We start from the raw sequence: 23,675 nt of genomic DNA on the forward strand, positions 1-23,675 counted from the left end.
CGCCTTCACTTCCATAAAAGAATGGGCAAAGCACAAATACAGAACGTCCCTCCATTTCCGAAATTGTGTATATAAATACTAATAAAGCATGGTAACATCATTCGTTATTATTTTTAATGTTTCACAGTACCAAGTTCTGATTGTCTGCTCAAGTACTGCTTCTTAACATCATTCAGTAAATAATTTAGACCTGCCTGGGTTGGCCTCTAATGAACATCAATTTATCAATTACTAAAGAAGCAATTAATATCCCGCATCATTATCTACCACTCCTGTTTCATGTACAGTACAGCTCAGCAGATTAGTCAGATCAGGAAATAATACATATCCCACATACAAAAAAAAAATACATTAAATTGACAGCCACATTGCCAAAATGATTAAGATTAACAGGCTGAATATACAATTTTGAACTGATTTCATATGAAAATGTGTCAGTCTAATGGCAGGAATTAAAAGAAAGCATATAGAACTATGGCAGCAAAAATATTTTTTAAAATAAAGGAAGTAAACAAAAGTAAGACCCATAAGGTAAACTTCACCTTTTAACATTTTCTCCCATTAAATAAAGCTTTAATGCAAGATCTGTTTAAATTATTGCCTATTAGAGTACAGGCGGTCCCCGGGTTACAAACAAGAGTTCTGTAGGTTTGTTCTTAAGGGCTCTTTCACACGGACGTTCCGTATGTCCGTAAATCACCCCATCCGTTTGCGGGTGATTTACGGACATAATGAATGTCTATGGGATTGCGGATGACCATCCGCTGACATCCGATTTTCGTCCTTTCAGTTCTGTTCCATTTTTTGGAACGGAACAGAACCCTATTTTTCTTCCGTTTTAAAAAACGGAACGGATGCAAAATCGGATGTCAGCGGTGTCATCCGCTGACATCCGCAATGCCCATAGACTTACATTATGTCCGTATATCATCCGCAAATGGATGGGATGATATGCGGACATACGGAACGGATGACACAAGTGTCATCCGTGTCCGTGCAAAAAAAAAGCACCGGAGCGAAAGAAAATAACTGAGCGGCCGTGTGAAAGAGGCCTTAGTCGAATTTGTATGTAACTTTGAACAGGTAAATTTTTTAAGTGTAGATCCAGCCAAAAAATTTTTTTTTTACATTTTTTTGGATGGCATAGGGAAGGGTTAACACCCCTGTAACATTTGTTTTGTTGTCTGTGCCCCTGTTCAGAAGATTTCACCTCACTTTCTGTCCCTGTGACAATTGGATTTTTGAAAATTTCGGCTTGTTGTGGAGACAAGGATTGGTGATAAATCCCACTAGGGTTTTTATTTTTTGCTAAACAAACAAAAAAAAAAAAGACAGAAAATTAAAAAAAAAACAAAACCAAAATGTTTTTCATTATTTGTTAAAAATGGTTGCAAACAGGTAATTTTTCTCCTTCACCGATGTGCACTGATGAGGCAGCAGTGATGGGCACTGAGAGGTGGCACTGATGAGGCGGCACTGGTGGACACTGATCAGGAGGCACTGATGGGTGGCTCTGATAGGTGGCACGGAGGGGTGGCACTAATAGGCGGCACTGATCAGGAGGCACTGATTGTCAGCACTGATAGGTGGCACAGGTGTGCACTAATTAGCAGAACTGGAGGGCACTGATTAGCAGCACTGGTGGGCACTAATGGGACCAATGTCCCTCTAACAGAAGCCGGTTAATGGCTTTCTACTTTTCTTCACGCTGACAGCATGATGAAAAAAAAAAAAGCCAGTAACTGGCTTCTGTGATCAGCTGCCATTGGCTGACAGCTGATGATGTGGTAAAGGGCCCACTGTGATTGGCCCTTTACCCTGCTCTGTGATCAGCCGAGTCCCAAGGACTCGACGATCACAGCGCACACCGCCAGAAGAGCGCCGCCACGAGAAAAGGAGGGCGTCCATGTATGCCCTCTTTAAGCCCAGGCTGTAGACGTCTTTCGGCTATAGCGCAGGCGCCAAGTGGTTAAGAATACATACTTGAATAATATTTTCCATAGCTTAGTGTCATTTTATTGAAAAGTAAACAACAAGACCTCTTTTTATTATTTTTAAACAGTTTCATAGCAGGTCATTGAGTGGCCCCGGTTGTGAGTTGGCACCAGGGCCCAGATCTTTTTGTTATGTCTCTGTCCCACATGTTTTTTTCTTCATAGCACACCTCTGTTACTGAAAATGCATTGTAAGGACCAATGAATGGCAAAAATGTTTATAAATGGCATTTATCTTGTTCCCTTATGCAAGTACAAGTTCGTAAAATGTAGTCTGCATCCAATAGGAAATGTTCTCATTTTGCTTGCTGTCATGTTAGAACAATAGACACATGGGGATTGATTTACTAAAGGCAAATAGACTGTGCACTCTGCAAGTGCAGCTTCTCCAGAGCTTAGTAAATGAGCAAAAGCTCTGCCGACTTCCATTACCCAATCATGTACAAGCAAAAATGCTGTTTTTTGTTTTATTTTCCTTGCACATGATTGGGAATTCCTTGCAAAGTGAAGCTTTACCTCATTTACTAAGCTCTGGAGCAACTGCACAGTCTATTTGTCTTTAGTAAATCAACCCCAGGGAATAATGTCTCCATGCAAGTATGTCACAAACTGTACTTAGGTATATACAGCTAAAGAGTCAGACCAAAATGGCAACAAGTGAAACATTTTCGCTAGCCACAATGGGGGAGATTTACCAAAACTGGTGGGCACAGAATTTGGTGCAGCTGTGTGTAGTAACCAATCAGCTTCCAGGTTTTAGCCCTCGTTCACACTAAACACAGCTTTGAAATTGTGCAAGTTCATCTGAACTCACACTATTTCAAAGTCCGACTTGGGGGGCGACTTCAAAGATATATGTGCAGCTTCATGCATAGATGTCTATTGAGATCGCCGGCGAAGTCGCCAAAAGTAGTGCAGGAAAGATTTTTGGAAATTGGTTTGGCGCCGCAGCGATTGGGACTCTCCCATTGCCTGCAATAGGCTGCGATCTGACCTGTCAAATCCCATGTCAAATTGTGCCAATGTGAATGGGGAGGGGCTTATTGTCATAGCTTAATTGAACAAGCTGAAGTTTGAAGCTGATTTGTTACTATTCATAGCTGCACCAGATTCTGTGTGCACCAGTTTTAGTAAATCCCACCCAATGAGGATGTCAAAAGCCTGTCATGTCACTACATAACCAGACGAGAGTCAACAGCCCTCTGTCAGTGCCCTGCCTTCCAATATCACAAGCCTCTAAAGCAGGGGTCTTCAAACTATGGACCTCCAGTTGTTCAGGAACTACAATTCCCATCATGCCTAGTCATGTCTGTGAATGTCAGAGTTTTACAATGCATCATGGGATGTGTAGTACTGCAACAGCTGGAGGGCCGTAGTTTGAGGATTCCCTGCTCTAAAGAATATGATCAGATTTGCAGTGTAGGTACAAACACAAAATTGCCCACTTTCCCGCAACGCACAGAAACATGCTGCCCTTTTGCAGACATGCAATGGTACTAATGGCACCCCACACATCAGTAAACACCCATTTTCATGTGTACCAAAATGCATGGTGCCGCAGTACCATGCGTTTTGGTTTGGCATGATTTCTCAAAGGGTCAGGGAGTTCTTTTTAGTATATCTTATGCGTAAAGCAGCCCATTGAAATGAATGGGCTGCCCTACATGCCAGACACGGAGCTACATGTGTGCTTTTGATGGTATGAACGGAGTCTAAAAGATGGATAATATAAAGGGGCTGTTAAGAAAATAACACTCCCTGTCTGTTTTAAGGAAAAAAATCAAGATGTGCAGCCATGAAGCAAGCCATCTAATCATGTTCTGTATAAAGAAATATAGATATATTCACTAAACAAACTAAAGGGTATACTTCCACAAATGTATATATACGCCGCTGCAACAACAAAACTATAAAAAGGAACAATGAGGCACACTTAGCCAGCTTAACAGAATTACAAAAACAAATTTTATTAACTTAAACAGTAATAAAATATTTACAGAGAACATTGAACCACATCAGTATCTACACCTTAATTCTAATGTCTCTAATGCCCTCATACAAATAAATGGAGCTAATTGTTGGTGGATGCCAATTAGTCCTCTAGTGTGTTTTTGAATTGTTAGAGGAAAGCCACACAAATACGTCAAGAACCTGCAAATGTGCCCATAGGGGTTGATTTAGTAAAGGCAAATAAACTGTACACTCTGCAAGTGCAGTTGCTCCAGAGCTTAGTAAATGAGGTAAAGTTTCATTTTGCAAAGAATACCCAATCACATGCAAGGAACATAAGAAACTGTATTTTTGCTTGCACATGATTGGATGATGGAAGCCAGGAGAGCTTCTGCTCACTTACTAAGCTCTGAAGCAACTGCACGGTCTATTTGCCTTTAGTAAAACAACCCCAAAGTGTCCCTAGTGGGTTTTGAACCATGGGCACCAGCTCTGTAACAGTTTTATTACAGTTCAAAACTTTAAAGCAGTATTTAACCCAAAAACAAAAATGTAATCTATTGCAGCTGGCCAACCCTTAAATGTGGTGGCCTATTTTTTTAGGCTTTTTTCCCCCATTATTTTTACCTGATGATCCAGCCAGTGACAGTCTTAGGGTGGCTCCACTCTGGATGGAGGAGAAATGGAGACACCTCTGGACAACAGCATTGTCAATCTGGGAAAATGGTAGTGTAAAGCCTCGTACACACGCATCGAAAATCGGCAGGGAATTTTTGTCCGACGACCGATCTGCCGATTTTCGGCTTGTTAGTATGATGCTTCCGACAACCAACTCCGACTTTTCGGCCGAAAAAAATCTTTGTCCGCCGTCAAAACACGTCCAATTTTCGTGCAGTCAGTACAGATTTCGACAGGGAAAAATCTAATGAGCAAGTCTGGGCATGCTCAGAGAAGAAAGAACACAAAGAAAGCAATCCAACACATGACATCACTTCTGAAGTAGAATTTTGTTGGGGGAGAAAATTTGTGTGCAGTCTAGGCACATTCCAACCAACAAAACACAACTCTGGACAAAAGACGGACGATCAGTCGGCCGATAATCGTTGCGTGTGTACGGGGCTTTAGGCTAGCAGTTTTAGATCGACTTGATTAACACATTAAAACCAAACTCCCGATAACATTTTTTAAGCAGTTACAGCAGCAATTTTCTTATTTTAGGATAAAGATCTTACATAAAAAAGCTGACCATTGTAAGCACCCATGTCAGTGTTAAATGCTTTGTCCCAACCCTCGAATTGGCACTTTTGCTGGACAGCTTTTTCTGTTAAAGGTAGTTGAAAAACAACAGACTATGTCAGTGCCCTGCCTTCCAATATCACAAGCCTCTAAAAAATATGATCAGATTTGCATTGTAGGAACAAACTAAATTGTGCACTTTCCCGCAATGCACAGAAACATGCTACCCTTTTATAGACGTGCAATGGTACTAATGGCACCCCACACAATAAATGCGGCTTTGAAATCATGCGTCTTCATCTGAAATTGCAGAATTTCAAAGCCAGTCAGTGAGTGCAACTTCAGGTGTGACTTTAAAGATATCTGTGCGGCTTAATGCACAGATGTCTATGCAAGTTGCACCCAAAATCGCCAAAAGTAGTGCAGAAACTTTTAAATTGATACGGCACCACAAAGCCGGCGTTGCATCAATTTGAACATGGCTATTGCCGACAATAGGGTGCGACTTGTCATGCACTGCGACCTGTGAAATCGCATGACAAGTCACTCCAATGTAAATGAGGGTTAAAACTGGAGAGTGCAAAATCTGGTGCAGCTGTGCATAGAAACCAACCGGCTTTCAGGTTTCATTGTCAAAGCCTAATTGAACAAGCTGAAGTTAGAAGCTGATTGGCTACCTTGCGCAGCAGCACCAGATTCTGTGTGCTCCAGTTTTAGTAGATCTTCCCCTTGGTGACTGGATTACAGATGAAAATAAAAGCGAAAAAAGCCCCTCCCTCCAAAAAAAGGAAAACGAATGCAGCCACCACATCTAAGAACTGGCAAGCTGCAATATAATACATTTTTGTTTTTGGGTTTAAGATCACCTAAGGTGACAAAAAAAAAAGAGATATTTCCATTAACCTGATTAAATAGTTAAAGAAAACTCCCATTGAGCTGAATTAAAATGACTTTTTCACTAAGCCACCCTTTAAGAACATAGCCAAACACTTTGACACCTGCACAGTATCTGCAAAGATATATAGTTAACCAAATATCTAAAGCTTGGATATTTGAAAACGAGTAGACATAATGGAATCTGAAATGTGGATAACTGAAAGGCGTATTTGAGAAAGCGGTAAAAAAAAAACCAGCTTTCATACAATTAGGCACATCACAGTTAAACTAAAATTCAGACAAAGCCAATTTGGCTTGAATCCAACAGAAAAAAGACAGTATTATTTATTGAAAGTGTTTTATGTCCCATTTACAGAATCAATAAAGCATGCTGGAATGGAAGAGGAAAAATGCAAAAGTTTAATAAACATATAAAAGAGTCCGCTGGAAGTACCGTAGCTTTGAGGAAAAAATATGCTTCCAAGTCACATATCAATTTATGCTTGATTACAGAATAGCAGAAACATACAAATCCACAGGACCAATGTAAAGATCCAAATGTAGAAAGCAAATTTGAAGAATCCCTTTGTGGTCTGTGTCTTGTGCTTTAATATTTATATATAGAAAAGTTTGATCTGTGTTCTGTGGAGTCCAGATTCAAGTATACATTGCACTGTAATAAAAGCCATCAGGGCTTCCCTTAGTGATCTCGGTTGTGCTCTTGTTTCACTGTCCTCTCCATCCCTTTTATCTTCTTGTTCTGATGTGTTTTCACGTGTTTGGCCAAGTGATCACTTCTCATGAACCTTTTCCCACATTCGGAGCAGACAAAGCGTTTCTCACCAGTGTGGGTCCGTAAGTGCCTTTGTAACTCATCGGATCTGGTGAAACTTTTGCCACAGAACAACCAGTTACAAATAAAAGGTCTTTCCCCAGAATGCCACCTTAAATGAGCCTTTAAGTGTGAGGTTTTGCCATAAACTTTCCCACAGCCCGGGATGTGGCAGATGTGTTGTTTCTTCTTCCCAGGCTCATCGGGACCACTGGAAGATTGACAGTTCGGACATCTGCACCTTCTGCATCTTCTGGCCGTGGCCAAAGGAGATTTAGTCTGCAGAAGAGCTGCAATCTGAGTCTGGTACTGTGCAAAGTCTGTGTGCCCGAGTACTATACTTCTCTGAAGAGGAAAGCGGTGATGAGGATGAGGAATTGGAGATGGGTGAGGAACTGGGGCGGACTGCTGAATGCTCCACCAAGGGATGTCTTCTGCTGGATTAGGGGACAGTTGTCTTGGCTGCTGGTGTAGCAAGTTGGAGTGACTCGGAACAAAGCCGTGAATTGCAGAAGCAATGGGGGCAGCAGAAGCGTATGGAACAGTAGGTACATAGGCTGATTGGCAGCTAGAAGACTGAAAAGCTGTCATGGGAGACGATAACATCTTCACCGGAGAAAATTCATAAGCGTAAGAGGGGTCAGCTGGGGGAGTCAAGGGCAGCTCGTGAGTTACGAATGAAGTCTGGATGTGAGCGGAGAGCTGATTTTTCGGGCTGCTGAGTCCAATACTGGTGTGTGCCTGAATTCCACCTGGAGAGTGTGTAGAGAGGTCATTAGTCCATGGATGGAAAATCCTGGATGGAGAAGCAATGGTTGGATCGTAAGGAACCTGGAGAAACTCATGACCACCACCGGGCTGACCAATCCGACTACATGTAGCTGCCAGAAGAGCCAAAGGAGAATGTTTACCCACATCAGGGGAGGCGCTGGGCGTTCTGTCCTGTATTTAAACACAATGGAAATAAGTTTACCCTGAAATTATTACATTTTTATATCTTTAGATACATATTCAATATTTTATTATCTTTTGAATTATACACGGGATAATTTTAGAGCAGAGGTAAAAAAATTGTTATTTAGGATTCTCAATTGAAATTGCAGAAACTATGTTTGCGGTTCCTAAACTGTCAGATATAATGTAATTAAAGTCATCATTAAGGTCTACAAACATAAAAACGTAAAATGTGCATCCCAGAGCAGCATGATACCGTCACTTAGAACCCAAACTAACAAGTGGAAAATAATAAATAATATGTAATAATAATAATAATATAAATAATATGATGTTTATTTTACAGTCAGTTCAGCAACACAATGTTCAACTAAAGTTTAGGAGAATTATCTAATTTCATCTTCATCTGGAGTATTTGAAGTTAAAATAGGTTCACTGTATAATAGATAAATCCCATGGTTGTAAAACATTTTAAAGTGATTTATCCAGCACTATATTCTTTTATATAGATATATATATATATATATATATATATATATATATATATATATATATATATATATATATATATATATATACACACACACACACATGTATGTATGTATATGTATATGTATATATATATATATATATATATATATATATATATATATATATATATATATATATATATATATATATATATATATATATATATATATATATATATATATATATATATATATACACACATGTATGTATGTATATATATATATATATATATATATATATATATATATATATATACACACACACACACACACACACACGTGTATATATATATATATATATATACACACACATGTATATATATATATATATATATATATATATATATATGATTAATAAGATGCAACAAATTCACAATATTTAGGTAAACTAAAAACAATGGTCTTTTTTTTAAATTACCATTTGAAATCATCAATAAATGTGGCTGTGAGCAATTCACAGTATTTATATTTTTAGTTGCAGCTTTGACCAGCCCTTTAATATTTATTTCTCATATATTAAATTTAAGATGTGAAAACGTATGTTTTTTTCTTCTTCTAATATAGCAGAAATAGTTTCCTAATAAACTAATAAAAAAAATCAAGCTCTCAAACTAGGACAATTTATACTTCCAGAATGTATCAAAATATTGCCATGTTCCCATATAAATTAGGCACAGATAAATGAAGCTATCTTATAAATAAATAAACTTATTTCAACAAATAAAAAAAACAAAAATAAAAAAAGGAACACACAAATGTTTATAGCACATTGATTACAATGAGAAGCATTTTGTGGGAATGTTGTGATCTAACTTCCGCATCATCTGGTATGTCTTGTGTGCATTAAGAAGATGACAGACAACCTGTGTCACTGCACCACATCATCATACTCCAGCTAAGAGCTGTTCTTGCAGACATTGAATAGTAATAAAACCTTATCTGTAATGTTTGGGTTCATACTGAAGTTACAATACATACTTTGATTTCTCAATAGCTTGCACTGCCTGTGATGGACTGCAGTAACTCTACATTCTTCTCCCTCTCCTGAAGTCCCATTAGTAACTGTCACCTTGAAGGTGTAATCTGCACATCTCTGTGCTGCAGTGCTACCTGTCCAACAATACTCGGTCTGCTCACCTGAAAGTAATACTCCGTGTTCAGGGCATCTAAAGATTACAAGACAGACTTCTGTAATGTTTAGGAATATTCTGACATTGCAATTCTCAAGGTTTCAGAATAATTGCACTGCTCACTTATAAAACCCCCTGTGATTTCTGTTGCAGATCCTGAACACACTGTCCTACAGTTCCATGGCACTTTTACTGCTATCTACCACCTGTGATTAGTGGCACACATCCTGGGGTTACTGCCATAGTTATGCCAGAGTGCTTTTACCACACACTAAGTAGAAGTATTTGTTATTTTGAGTGCACAGCCAAGAGTTACTAAAAACAACCTATTCCATTGTTATTTTACATCTTGTAATTCCTGTGCACAGCTTGGAGCGACTAATCTACCTGTTACATTGTACTTGTATTGCTCTCTAGTGCTGAGCCCCTGTGATAGGGGTGCTGCATCCTCTAGCTAAACTTCTACACAATCCACAGCACTTGTATTCCTTCCTCTGAGCACTTCTGGAGCACACCCTGGAGCTACTTCTTTACTTGTCCCATTATACATTATACTTTTATTATTCACTAGATCAGTGGTTCTCAATTCCGGTCCTCGGGACCCACTAACAGGCCAGATTTTAAGTAATACCTTGGGGGATGCAGACTAGAATACCACAATCACTGAGCAGCAAATGAGATCACCTGTGATGTAATTTAGTTATCTTGCAAACCTGGCCTGTTGGTGGGTCCCGAGGACCGGAGTTGAGAACCACTGCACTAGATATAAGTAACTGACTTCTGGAGCACACCCTGGAGCTATTTCTTTACTTGTCCCATTATAATTTTATTAATCACCAACTATGACTAACTGTGACTCCCGATGCACATCCTGGAGCTATTCTTCTAGCTGTCCCATAGTACTATTAATAATCACCAGCTATGAGTAACTGACTTTTGGTGTACCTCCTGGAGCTGCTCTTTATTCACCACAGTACATGTATTACTTAGTAGCTCTGAGTATCTGTGACTACTGGTGCACCTCCTGGAGCTGAGCTCCTCTTCTGAATGTCCCATAGAACTATCGCTCTTTAAATCTGGAGTACCTGTGACTATTGGTGCACCTCCTGCAGCTTCTCTTCTAGATGTTCCTAAGTACTTTTATTAATCATCAGCTACGACTGCCTGTGGCTATTGGTCCACATCTTGGAGCGACTTTTCTACACGTCCCATAGTACTTTTATTAATCACCCGCTATAAGTGCCTGAAGCTATTGCTGCACTTCCTGGAGCTTCTCCTTTACTTGCCCCATAGTACTATTACTCCTTAGCTCTGAGTACCTGTGGTTATTGGTGCACATCCTGGAACTACTCTTCTGCCTGATCCATACTTTTATTGCCAAGATCTGAGTACTTAATAGGAGTTTACATATTGTGCCTTCTTTTCTACCTGACCCATAATATGTTTCTTGCTCCCTAGATCTGAGTACTATTATGGGTTCACACCTGATAGCTTCTCTACTACCTGATCCATCGTACTTTTATTGCCAAGATCTGAGTACTTATTATTAGAAGTTCACACCTGTGCCTTTTATACTACCTATCCCAAAAAACATTTGTTGTTCCCTAGATCTGAGTACTTATTAAGGGTACACACCCTATAGCTTCTGTTCTCCCTTAACCATAGTACTTTTTTTTGCCAAGATCTGAGTACTTATTATGACAGGTGCACATCCGGTAACTTCCCTACTACCTGAACTTTTATTATTCCCTAGAACTGAGTACCTATTATTATGGGTGCACATCCTATAGATTCTCCTCTACTGGATCCTTGATACTATTTTTATTGTGCCTTAGCTCTGAGTACCTGTGGGTATAGGTGCACATCCCGCAGCTTCTCTGCTACCCAATCCATTGTACTTTTATTGCCAAGCTCTGAGTACTTATTATTACAGGTGCACCATCCAGGAACTCTTCTTCTACCTGATCCAAAGTACTTTTGTTTCTCCCTAGCTCTGAATACTTATTATGATTATAGGTGTACATCATATAGCTTCTCTTCTACCTGATCCCTAGTACTTTTATTGCTCCCTGGCTCTGAAGACCTGTGGCTATTGGTGTACATCCTGGAATTACTTATTCTACTGGATCAAGCAGGGCCCTCCTATTCCTTCTGTATTAAACTGTGTTGTAATTCCCCTTTATATTGTAAAGCACTGCACACACGGTTGGTGCTATATAAATCCTGTTTACTAATAATAATCCATATATCTGAATACTTGTTCTTATAGATGTGCGCCCTATAGCTTCTCTTCTAGATCCCTAGTATTGTTATTGCTCCCCTGGCTCTGAAGATATGTGGCTATTTGTATACATCCTGGAATTACTCATTCTACTGGATCAATAGTACTTTTTTTTTGCTTCCTAGGTCTGAGTACTATTATGGGTCTACATCCTGGAATTACTCTTCTTCCTGTTCCCTAGTACTTCTGTTGCTGCCTAGCTCTAAATACACTTATTATTATTATTATTATTATTATTATTATTATTGTGCATCCTGTAACTCCTCTTCCTCCTGATTCCTAGTACTTCTGTTGCTTCCTAGTACTTATTCATATTATTATAGTTGTACATCCTGGAACTCTTCTTCTCCCTAATCCCAAGTACTTTTATTGTTCCCTGCTCTGAGTACCTGTGATCACACCTGTCATCTTATCTCTCATCATCCTATCCATACCTGTGACTATTACTGTACATCCTGGAATGACTCTTCTATTTGACCCCTTGAACTTTTATTGCTCCCTGCTCTGAGTACTTTTTTGTGATTATAAATGTATACCCCATAGCTTCTCTTCCACCTGATCCCTAGTACTTCTGTTGCTCCCTAGCTCAGAGTACTTCTTCTTCTTATTATTAGTGTACATCCTGGAACTTTTCTTCTCCCTGATCCATAGTACTTTTATTGCTCCTTGCTCTGAGTACTTATTATTAGTATTATTATACATCATCTAGTTTCTCTTCCTCCTGCTCCCTGGTACTTCTGTTTCTCCCTAACTTATTATTATATGTGCTTCTCTTCTTCCTGATCTCTAGTACTTTTATTGCTCTCTGCTTTGAGTACTTATTATTAGTAATATTCAAGGTGTACATCCTCTATTTTCTCTCCCTGGTACTTCTGTTGTTTCCTGCTCTGAGTACTTATTATTAGTATTATTAGCTTTTAACTCCTCTTCCTCCTGATCTCTAGTGCTTCTGTTGCTCCCTGAGTACCTGTGATCACACCTGTCATCCTACCTATTATCATCCTATTAATACCTGTGACTATTATTGTACATCCTGAAATGACTCTTTTACCTGATGCCTAGAACTTTTATTGCTCGCTACTCTGAGTACTTATTATTGTACATCCAGGAATGACTCTTCCTCCTGATCCCTAGTACTTCTGTTTCTCCCTGATCCAAGTACTTGCTATTATTAGTATTCTAGGTGTACATCCTCTATCTTCTCTCCCTAGTACTTCTGTTACCCCCTGAGTACCTGTCACTGTAGCAATGCTAGCTGTGAGTAGTTATTGTTAGTAATGTAGGTGTTCATCCTCTATCTTCACTCCCTGAGTACCTGTCACCGTAGCAGTGCTCACTGTGAGTAGTTATTGTAATGTAGGTGTTCATCCTCTATCTTCTCTCCCTAGTACTTTAGTCACCATAGAAGTGCTCGCTGTCAGTAGTTATTGTTAGTAATGTAGGTGTACATCCTCTATCTTCTCTCCCTATTACTTCTGTTACCCCCTGAGTCCCTGTCACTGTAGCAGTGCTGGGCTGTGAGTACTTATTGTTAGTAATGTAGGTGTACATCCTCTGTCTTCTGTCCCTGAGTACCTGTCACCCTAGCAGTGCTTGCTGTGAGTAGTTATTATTAGTAATGTAGGTCTCCATCCTCTTATCTTCTCTCCCTGAGTACCTGTCTCTGTAGCAGTGCTTGCTGTGAGTAGTAATTTTTAATAATGTAGGAGTACATCCTCTATCTTCTGTCACCATAGAAGTGCTCACTGTGAGTAGTTATTATCAGTACTGTAGGTGTACATCCTCTATCTTCTCTTCCTGAGTACCTGTCTTTGGAGCAGTGCTCAATGTGAGTACTTACTGTAATGTAGGTGTACATCCTCTATCTTCTGTCACCATGGAAGTGCACGCTGTGAGTAGTTATTATTAGTAATGTAGGTGTACACCTTCTATCTTCTCTCCCTGGTACTCCTGTTACCCCTGAGTACCTGTCACTATAGAAGTGCTGGCTGTGAGTACTTATTATCAGTATTGTAGGTGTACATCCTCTATCTTCTCTCCTGTCACCGTAGCAGTGCTTGCTGCGAGCAGTTATTATTGTAATGTAAGTGTACATCCTCTATCTTCTGTCACCATAGCAGTTCTTGCTGGGAGTAGTTATTATTGTTAGTATTGTAGGTCTATATACTCTAACTTCTCCCCCTGGTACTCCTGTTGCCCCCTGAGTACCTGTCACCATAGAAGTGCTCGCTGTGTGTAGTTATCAGTATTGTAGGTGTACATCCTCGATCTTCTGTCACTGTAAAAGTGCTCGCTGTGAGTACTCATTGTAATGTAGGTCCTCTATCTTCTGTCACCATAGAAGGGCTCTCTGTGAGTAGTTATCAGTACTGTAGGTGTACCTCCTCTATCTTCTGTCACCATAGAAGGGCTCGCTGTGAGTACTTATAATTGTAATGTAGGTGTCCATCCTCTTATCTCCTCTTCCTGAGTACCTGTCTTTGTAGAAGTGCTCGCTGTGAGTACTTATTATTGTAATCTAGGTGTACATCCTCTATCTTCTGTCACCATAGAAGTGCTTGCTGTGAGTACTCATTGTAATGTAGGTGTGCATCCTCTATCTTCACTCCCTGGTACTCCTGTTGCCCCCTGAGTACCTGTCACCATAGAGGTGCTCGGTGTGAGTAATTATCATTATTATAATGTAGGTGTATCTCCTCTATCTCCTGTCACCATAGAGGTGCTCGCTGTGAGTAGTTATCAGTACTGTAGGTGTACCTCCTCTATCTCCTGTACTCCTCTATCCTCTGTCACCATAGAGGTGCTCACTGTGAGTAGTTATTATCAGTACTGTAGGTGTATCTCCTCTATCCTCTGTCACCATAGAGGTGCTCGCTGTGAGTAGTTATCAGTACTGTAGGTGTATCTCCTCTATCTCCTGTACTCCTCTATCCTCTGTCACCATAGAGGTGCTCGCTGTGAGTAGTTATCAGTACTGTAGGTGTATCTCCTCTATCTCCTGTCACCATAGAGGTGCTCGCTGTGAGTAGTTATTATCAGTACTGTAGGTGTACCTCCTCTATCTCCTGTCACCATAGAGGTGCTCTCTGTGAGTAGTTATTATCAGTACTGTAGGTGTATCTCCTCTATCCTCTGTCACCATAGAGGTGCTCGCTGTGCGCGGTGCAGGTCGCTCTATCCCGGATAAAGTTTTCTATGTCGGGTCTGAAGTTGTAGTTTCCCCCTCCCCCCGGGCAGCACTGACCTGTAGGAATGCCTGCAGAGAGTCGTTCCTGAGTACAGCCACCGCCGCCATGGTCCCGCTCGTGTGCCGGTGTGATAAGGGTGGGCAGCGCTGAGCCCCAGCCGCATGGAGTATTGTCAGTGTCCTCCCACCCACAGGGTCCCGTGTGCCAGGGCTGTTTGTCAGCGGGCAGGTTGCGCCCCCTCCCGGCTCCCCTCCTTGACTGACGGCGGCGGGAGCACCTCCAAGAATGTGATAAGGACTTTGCTGGGCCGCCAGCCAGTCACAGGCCGCCGCTGTCCCTTTGAAGTTCCCAGCTGCCCAATCATCAAAGCACAGCAGCTCTTTCACAAGCTGGAGCAAATCCTTTGAATCTACAAAAGCTCCTACGGAGTGTTTGTTGGTGTGGATAAAAGAAGTGATTATTACAGGGGGTGGAAAGGGAGGTGATAAAGGCGGGACAATTAATGAAGTAATCACTATGTGGGAAATGTATATACACAAATAATTGGATTTTCTTGATCAAAGGGACCCTTCAGCTCCTGGAGACCCTCACTGTGCCGGAGCAGAACATCAGATCCCCCTCCTCTGTGCTTCTTATTGTAATTAAGGATTTGTAGCGAAGGGACAATCTCCTTTTGTTGCTGGGATAGGCAGTTCCCTTTTATCAGCTTCACACTCTTCCTGGATGATAAAGTAATATCAACTTTTCCTTGTCTATGAAGTGATGGAATGCCCCCGAATGTTCCGCCATTTATTCCAAAAAACAGCGGAAAGTTGACCTAAATATTGGCCATCTCCGGTTCCATCTCTTCACCAGATTTTCCTGTTTAGGCAAAGACCGAGTGCCTCGTATTTGGGGTTTGAGCTGGAAATGGGGATATGGAAATACCTTCTATTATAAGAAGGCAATGCCGTATCTCACAGTACTTTACAGGAGGGCGTTGTACCGTCATACCGCAACCTTAACGTGATTGTAAGAGATCACCTTGTAAAACAACCCATTCACTTTAACCACTTAAGCCCCGGAAGATTTTACCCCCTTCCTGACCAGGGCCTATTTTGCGATTCGGCACTGCGTGACTTTAACGGACAATTGCACGGTCGTGCGACGCTGTACCCAAACGAATTTGACGTCCTTTTTTTCCCACAAACAGAGCTTTCTTTTGGTGGTATTTGATCACCTGTGCGATTTTTTGATCATGCGCTATAAACAAAAAAAGGCGACAATTTTGCAAAAATAACAATATTTTTCACATTTTTTTATATGAAATTCCCCCCCCCCCCAAAAAAAATATCAAAATCAAAATTTTTTACATTTTTTGGCCAATTTGTTTTCTGCTACATATGTTTGGTAAAAAAAAATCACAATAAGCGTATTTTGATTGGTTTGCACAAAAGTTATTGCATTTACTAACTAAGGGAAAGATTTTTGTCATTTTTGTTGTTTTTTTTTAACACGTAATGGCGGCGATCTGCGATTATTTTTGCGGTACTGCGATATTGTGGCGGACAGATCGGACCCTTGACTGACATTTTTGACACTTTTGGGGTTACCAGTGACATTACTACAGTAATCAGTGTTATACATATGCACTGTTACTGTAAAAATGACACTGGGAGGGAAGGGGTTAACTTTTTTGGAGAGGGAGGGGTTAAGTGTGTCCCTAGGGGTGTGTTTCTAACTGTCATTGGATGTGGCTTTGTGTGTAACAGCACAGATCAACGGTCCTACATAGCAGGACCGAGTGATCAGTGCTTTTACACAGGGGAGAGTGACAGGCGCTTTGTTTACATTAGTCGCCTGCCTTTCACCCTCTCTACCCGACGATCGTGAGTGACCGGCGGACATCGGGTCCGCCGGTCACACGCGCCTGCTTCGTCGGGTACGTGCGGGGGCGGGAGCGCGCCTCCGGCGGTGCGCGCTCGCCCCCTATTCGATCCCAGGCTAGTGATGTACCGGTACGTCACTTTGCCTGGGAGGGGCTGACCGCCGCCGTATATAGTCAGGCGGCGGTCGGCAAGTGGTTAAAACAGAAATAAAAAAGGCAAAGCATTTGTATATAGATACACTCTGCTCAATAAAATTAAACACTATTTAATCAGAGTGTAGCATCAAGTCAATTTAATTCCTGGGATATTGATCTGGTCAGCTAAGTAGCAGAGGGGGTTGTTGATCCGTTTCAGCTCCTGTGGTGTTAATGAAATTAATAACAGGTGCACTAGATGGGTAACAATGAGACGACCCTCTAAACAGAAATGGTTTTACAGGTGGAGGCCAGTGACATTTTTCCCCTACTCATCTTCTCTGACTGTCTTTCGCTAGTTTTGCATTTGGCTAGGGTCAGTGTCACTACTGGTAGCAAGAGGCGATATCTGGACCCTATAGAGGTTGCACAGGCAGTCCAAATCTTCCAGGATGGCACATCAATACGTGCCATAGCCAGAAGGTTTGCTGTGTCTCCCAGCACAGTCTTAAGAGCATAGAGGGGATTCCAGGAGACAGGCAGTTACTTTAGGAGAGCTGGATAGGGCCATAGAAGGTCCTTAACGCATCAGCAGGACTAGTATCTGCTCCGTTGTGCAAGGAGGAACAGGATGAGCACTGCCAGAGCCCTACAAAATGACCTCCAGCAGGCCACTGGTGTAATTGTCTCTGACCAAACAATCAGAAACAGACTTCATGAGGGTGGCCTTGGGGCCAACGTCCTCTAGTGGACCCTGTGCTCACTGCCCAGCACCATGGAGCTCGATTGGCATTTGCCATTGAACACCAGAATTAGCAATTCTGCCACTGGCGCCCTGTGCTTTTCAAAGATGAGATCAGGTTCACCCTGAGCAGATGTGACAGACATGAAGGGGTCTGGAGAAGCCATGGAGAACGTTATGCTGTCTGTAACATCGTTCAGCATGTCTGGTTTTGTGGTGGGTCATTGATGGTCTGGAGAGTCATATCCATAGAGGGACGCACAAACCTTTACAGGCTAGACAGTGGCACCCTGACTGCCAATAGTTATAGGGATGAAATCCTTCTACCCATTTTCAGACCCTACACTGGTGCAGTGGGTCCTGGATTCCTCCTGGTGCACGACAATGCCCGGTGTCATGTGGCGAGAGTATGCAGCCAGTTCCTGGAGAATGAAGGAATTGATACCAATGAATGGCCCCCACCCTCGTCTGACCTAAATCCAAAAGAACACCTCTGGGACATTATATTTTGGTCCATCCAACACCACCAGGTTGCACCTCAGTATGTTCAGGAGCTCAGTGATGCCCTGGTCCAGATTTGGGAGAAAATACCCCAGGACACCATCCTTTGTCTCATTAGGAGCATGCCCCCAATGTTGTCAGGCATGCATACAAGCATGAGGAGGCCTTACAAACTACTGAGTAGAATTTTGAGTTGCTGCAATGAAATTTCAGAAAAATGGACTAGCCTGCTGCATCATTTTTTCACTTTGATTTTCCGAGTGTCTTTGAATTCAGCCCTCTGTAGGTTGATAATTTTAATTTCCATCAAACAATGTGGCATCCTTTCGTTCCTAATACATTACCCAATCCATATCAGTATAGATATCCAGCATGATACTTTTTCCTATTGAGATCTGATGTGATTTCAAAGTGTTCCTTTAAATTGTTTTTAAACTGTGTATAAAAAAAAAAAAAAAAAACATTATGAATAGCTTTTTTTTTTTCTTTATAAGTAATCATATCCCCTTTGTTCTCAGATGCATAAGAGCTGAGGGGAGGAGAAGCAGCAGTACACTGATCTTCCCAGTGAGAGGCTATGCAGAGGGGGTCGTGTCTGACCACGGTGTGCTCTCTTGCTTAGTGTGGTCAGTTTTTAATAGCAAAGCAGAGGGACTGGCAGGAACACCAGGGATTTCACAAACAGGAAGCAATACAAAGAGAACAGGATACTTTCTCATACAAGTACATGTTACGGCAGGCACATGTCAGCATAGGCTCCCAACTGTCCCTTATTTTGAGGGACTGTCCCTAATTTGGAACAAAGTCCCTCTGTACCTCTTTCTTTCTCATTTGACCCTCATTTTGGTCTGATCTATATAGTTGTGTATAAAATGCACTCCTTATCTTTCAAAAAGCGTTTCCCAGTGCTAAACCTTTCATCCAATTTCTAAATTGGTGCAATTGTACATTTTAAAAGCCAATATAAAAGAATAGTAGTGGTTTAAAAAAAAAAAAACACTTGTGGGTTTAACTAATAATTTTTATTTTATTTTTTATTTTTTTAGAATTCTCTCTTAAGGGGGCATGGCAGGGGGTGTGTGCTCTATGCCTACATACATTTGCTAATAGGTGTCCCCTGCTCCCATCTCAAAAAGTTAGGAGGTATGTATCAGGAATATGAAATGTTGGGGTAACAGATAAATGCACATATTCGCCAGCACACCAACGATCCTCAAATGTTGTCCAAAGGTTTTTATTGCAGAAAGATCACATCACAAGAGAAAGTGCAACGTTTCAGAGCCTCGCAGGACTCCTTCATCATCCATGTGATGGCAAAGGGGTCCTGCGAGGCTTCCGAAACATTGCACTTTCTCTTGTGATGGGATCTTTCTGCAATAAAAACCTTTGGACAACATTTGAGGATCGTTGGTGTGCTGGCAAATATGTGCATTTATCTGTAAAGTTTCCAGTAACCAGCTGATAGTCGCTGCAGCACCCACTGTCGATGGGCCTTGTTCCCAGGAACGTGTACGAGGAGAATATAGACAAGAATGTTGGGGTAACAAATGCTTTAATGGTTCTACTCTTCTCCTGCACTTGTAATTCCCACATTAGTCCTTCTTAACCTTTTAAACACAGAGAAACTCCTGAATTAATTTTCTGCTCTCAGGGAATCCCTGATAATTTTTATATTTACAGCTCACAGTACATTATTATGATGGTCAATAGGAAGTTTGCTCCTTAGATTTTTGATTTAGTGGAAATAATCCCCTTTTACAGATCACTGGTGTCAGTGATTACTTATCTGGGAGGCAGAAATTGCTCAAGGAACCCCCAGCAATCTCTAGAGCAGTGATGGCGAACCTTGGCACCCCAGATGTTTTCGAATTTCCCATCATTTCCCATGATGCTTTTCTACAATGCAGAGTTGAATAGCATCATGGGAAATGTAGTTCCAAAACATCTGGGGTGCCAAGGTTTGCCATCACTGCTCTAGAGGAACCCTGGGGTTCCATGAAAACTTGGTTGAGAATGGCTGTCTCACACTTAAGAGCAGACTTTCTAAGCAGGGGTTCCTTCAGAGGTTGCTAAGGCAGCCCTGTGGGCTTAATGGAAAAAAAAAGACTTTCCCCATCCACACATTTGAGGTTGATGGGGAAACCTCCCTGCTGAACAAGGAGACTTCCTCGTTGTCAGAATACACTGGTCAGCGATGTCGGCTACATGTCCGTAATGGACATTAATGGACAGATGTAATAATCACAGATTTCACAAACTGTCTGTAAATTTACTGACAGTTGGCAACCCTGCAGGGTGATTGTATAGAAATCAACTGGCAGCACAGTGGCCAAGTGTCGTCGGTTCAGATCCCAACCAGGGCACTACCTGCCTGGAGTTTGCATGTTCTCTACCTGTGATTGTGTGGGTTTCCTCCAATACTCCAAAGTTATAATATTTCAGTCATTCAATTCAAAAAGTGAAACTCATATATATTATATAGATGCATTACACACAGAGTGATATATTTCAAGCATTTCTTTTTTTTTAATTTTGATGATTATGGCTTACAGCTAGTGAAAACCCAAAATTCAATATCTCAGAAAATTAGAATATTACATAAGAACAATAAAAAAAGGATTTTTAATACAGAAATTGCTTACTAAAAATTATGTCCATGTACAGTATAGTATGCATGCAATAATTGGCTGGGGCTCCTTTTGAATTAATTACTGCATCAATGCGGCGTGGCATGGAGGCGATCAGCCTGTGGCACTGCTGAGGTGTTATGGAAGCCCAGGTTGCTTTGATAGCGGCCTTCAGATCATCTGCATTGTTGGGTCTGGTGTCTCTCATCTTCCTCTTGACAATACCCCACAGATTCTCTTTAGGTTTTAGGTCAGGCGAGTTTGCTGGCCAATCAAACACAGTGATACCATGGTCATTAAACCAGGTATTGGTACTTTTGGCAGTGTGGGCAGGTGTCAGGTCCTGCTGGAAAATGAAATCAGCATCTCCATAAAGCTGGTCAGCAGAGGGAAGCAGAAAGTGCTCTAGAATTTCCTGGTAGAGGGCTGCGCTGACTTTGGACTTGATAAAACACAGTGGACCAACACTAGCAGATGACATGGTTCCCTAAATCATTATAGACTGTGGAAAATTGTACATTTCATTTGAAAATCAAGGTCCCAGAGTCTGGAGGAAGAGTGGAGAGACACAGAATTCAAGTTGCATGAGGTCCAGTGTGAAGTTTCCACAGTCAATGATGATTTGGGGGAATAAAAATAATTGGTAGATCAACCTCTGTACAACTTCCCTGCCCATACATGGAATGAAATTCAGCTGGTCCCTGCTGAACCAGCCACATTTCGATCCACATATGGCTGCCTTAAGGTTTGAGCAACAATACTAAGATCCTGTCAAGGTCTTACCTTGCCTTCCTGTTGGCAGCCATCTTGGACATGTGCAGACTGCTGTCTCTGTTTGCATCATCACTTGCCTGCTGCCTGGGCGTCGCTCAGTGATGATGTTGCACACCTGACTATATATATATCACCTGAGAGCTTGCAGTCCTGGCCCTTGTGTTTGTGCTCCAAGGTGCATCACTGCTAGTAGTCTTCTGTTCTCCGTGTTCCTCCAAGCATGACCTGGTTTGGCTGGCGACTTTCCTGGCTCTCGATTCCGCATGGGCAGATGACCCCGCATCGGCAGATGATCCGGCATCGGCAGACTACCCGCTACTGGACTCGACCCCGGCTTGGATGACTACCCGCTTCAAGACTCGATCCCGGCTTGGATGACTACCCGCTTCTGGACTTAACCCTGGCTGTTCTTGATTTTGCTCCTCACTCTTGCTGTGCCTTTATTGTTGTTGCCCCAATAAACTACTTTATTTTACTTGCATCTTCGTGTGGTCTGGTTTCCTTGCACCTTGACAGATACACTATATTGTTAAAAGTATTGGGATACCTGCCTTTACACGCAGATTTAGGAGTGTGTCTATGGAAATGTTTGACCATTCTTCCAGAAGCACATTTGTGAGACCAGGCACTGATGTTGGATGAAAAGGCCTGGCTTGCAGTCTCCACTCTAATTCATCCCAAAGGTTTTCTATCTAGTTGAGGTCAGGACTCTGTGCTGGTACCTGAGCAGGTAAGTATGACATGTTTGTTATTTTAAAAAAAAAAGAAGAATGTCCCTTACATTGGTGGTTGGTGAAAAAAACTTCCCATTCACTAGTGATCAGAATGTCAACCTTACATCCCGCATCACCACCAGGAGTGACGTCAGGATCCCAGGACACACGAGTGCCAGCGTTCCACCAGCTGACGGGGAGCCCGCGGACACCACCGAGGCCATCCCTGTACACACGGAGGAACCCCCCCTGCCGCTCTCACCGGGATCCACTGCCTCCACCACCAGGACCCCCTCCAGTGATGCTCCTGATGATCAACATTACTTGACTAACTGCATCTTATTCACCGACTAAATGTGAGTGTAATACTGCTGCACATACTTCAATAATTGTCTTGCTGCACTTAGAAGGCGCTGCGCTGTCTTCCCTCTTGTCTCCCCCCAGAGATCTCTTCTGTCTCTTGCGCTGGCAGCCGCTACAGTGGACAGCTACCCCCTGAACTGTTTGGGGGTCCCCCGGGTCCCCAGGACCAGACTTTTTTGAGACCTCTTCTTGCGCCAATTCACCACTAAACCATTAGGGTTCTACTAGAACCTGGTTGAGAGTGGCTACCTTACACCATAGAGCCAGAAAAGCCATTTGTTTTTTGCAATTATGAGGGCTAAGAAGACTGAAACATCTGTGTGCAAGTTGGTAATCCTGGCTCTGAAAAATGATGGCATTTTCTGTGTTATAGGCTAACAGTTCTGGAGGGCAAAAAGGAATGACTTACACGACTCAGCCCATCTACCCATAAGAAGAGACTGAGCTCTTTGCATTTGGGTTTTGTGTTGGAAGTGAGGATGTAAAAAAAAAAAAATCTTCTATTATAAGAAAGCAATGCTGTATTCCTTGTTTAAATATAGAAATAGGAATGTAAGAGAGTAACATGCCTTCCTGTCAGATAGAGACATTTGGGTAGATACCTACCGTATATACTCGAGTATAAGCCGAGTTTTTCAGCACATTTTTTTGTGCTGAAAACGTCCCCCTCGGCTTATACTCGAGTCAAGGAAAAAATGTCCTCTCCGACGGGTTTAAGGTTTAAAAATGGCGCCGCCCGTCGCATACATGTTACCGCGCACGCGCCGCCGCCGCTCGTGTAATTTCGGCTATTGCCGGCGCCGCTCGGGAGAGGCCGGGAATAGCCGAAAGTATACGAGCGGCGGCGGCGCGTGCGCAATGACGTGTCAGCGCCGGGCGGCGCCATTTTTAAAATGAAGGCGCCTCTGGAACAGGTAAGTGAAACAGCTTCACTACCTGCCATGGGCTGCGGGCACACTACAAGGGATGCAGTGCTGCGGGC

General features: G+C 42.0%; 1 protein-coding gene across 1 annotated transcript; it reads right to left on the reverse strand.

Annotated features, from left to right (window-relative positions):
- Positions 1-6,066: 6,066 nt before the first annotated feature.
- On the reverse strand, positions 6,067-15,399 carry SP5 (Sp5 transcription factor). The gene is made up of 2 exons (XM_082260921.1): positions 15,028-15,399; positions 6,067-7,830 (listed from the first exon to the last, which is right to left on the reverse strand). Exons 1-2 carry the CDS (start codon positions 15,076-15,078, stop codon positions 6,757-6,759), a joined length of 1,125 nt encoding a protein of 374 aa, XP_082117047.1. The 5' UTR covers positions 15,079-15,399; the 3' UTR covers positions 6,067-6,756.
- Positions 15,400-23,675: the final 8,276 nt, after the last annotated feature.

Source organism: Pelophylax lessonae (genome assembly GCF_965119305.1).
Source record: "Pelophylax lessonae genome assembly, chromosome: 6".
NCBI classification, from domain to species: Eukaryota; Metazoa; Chordata; class Amphibia; order Anura; family Ranidae; genus Pelophylax; species Pelophylax lessonae.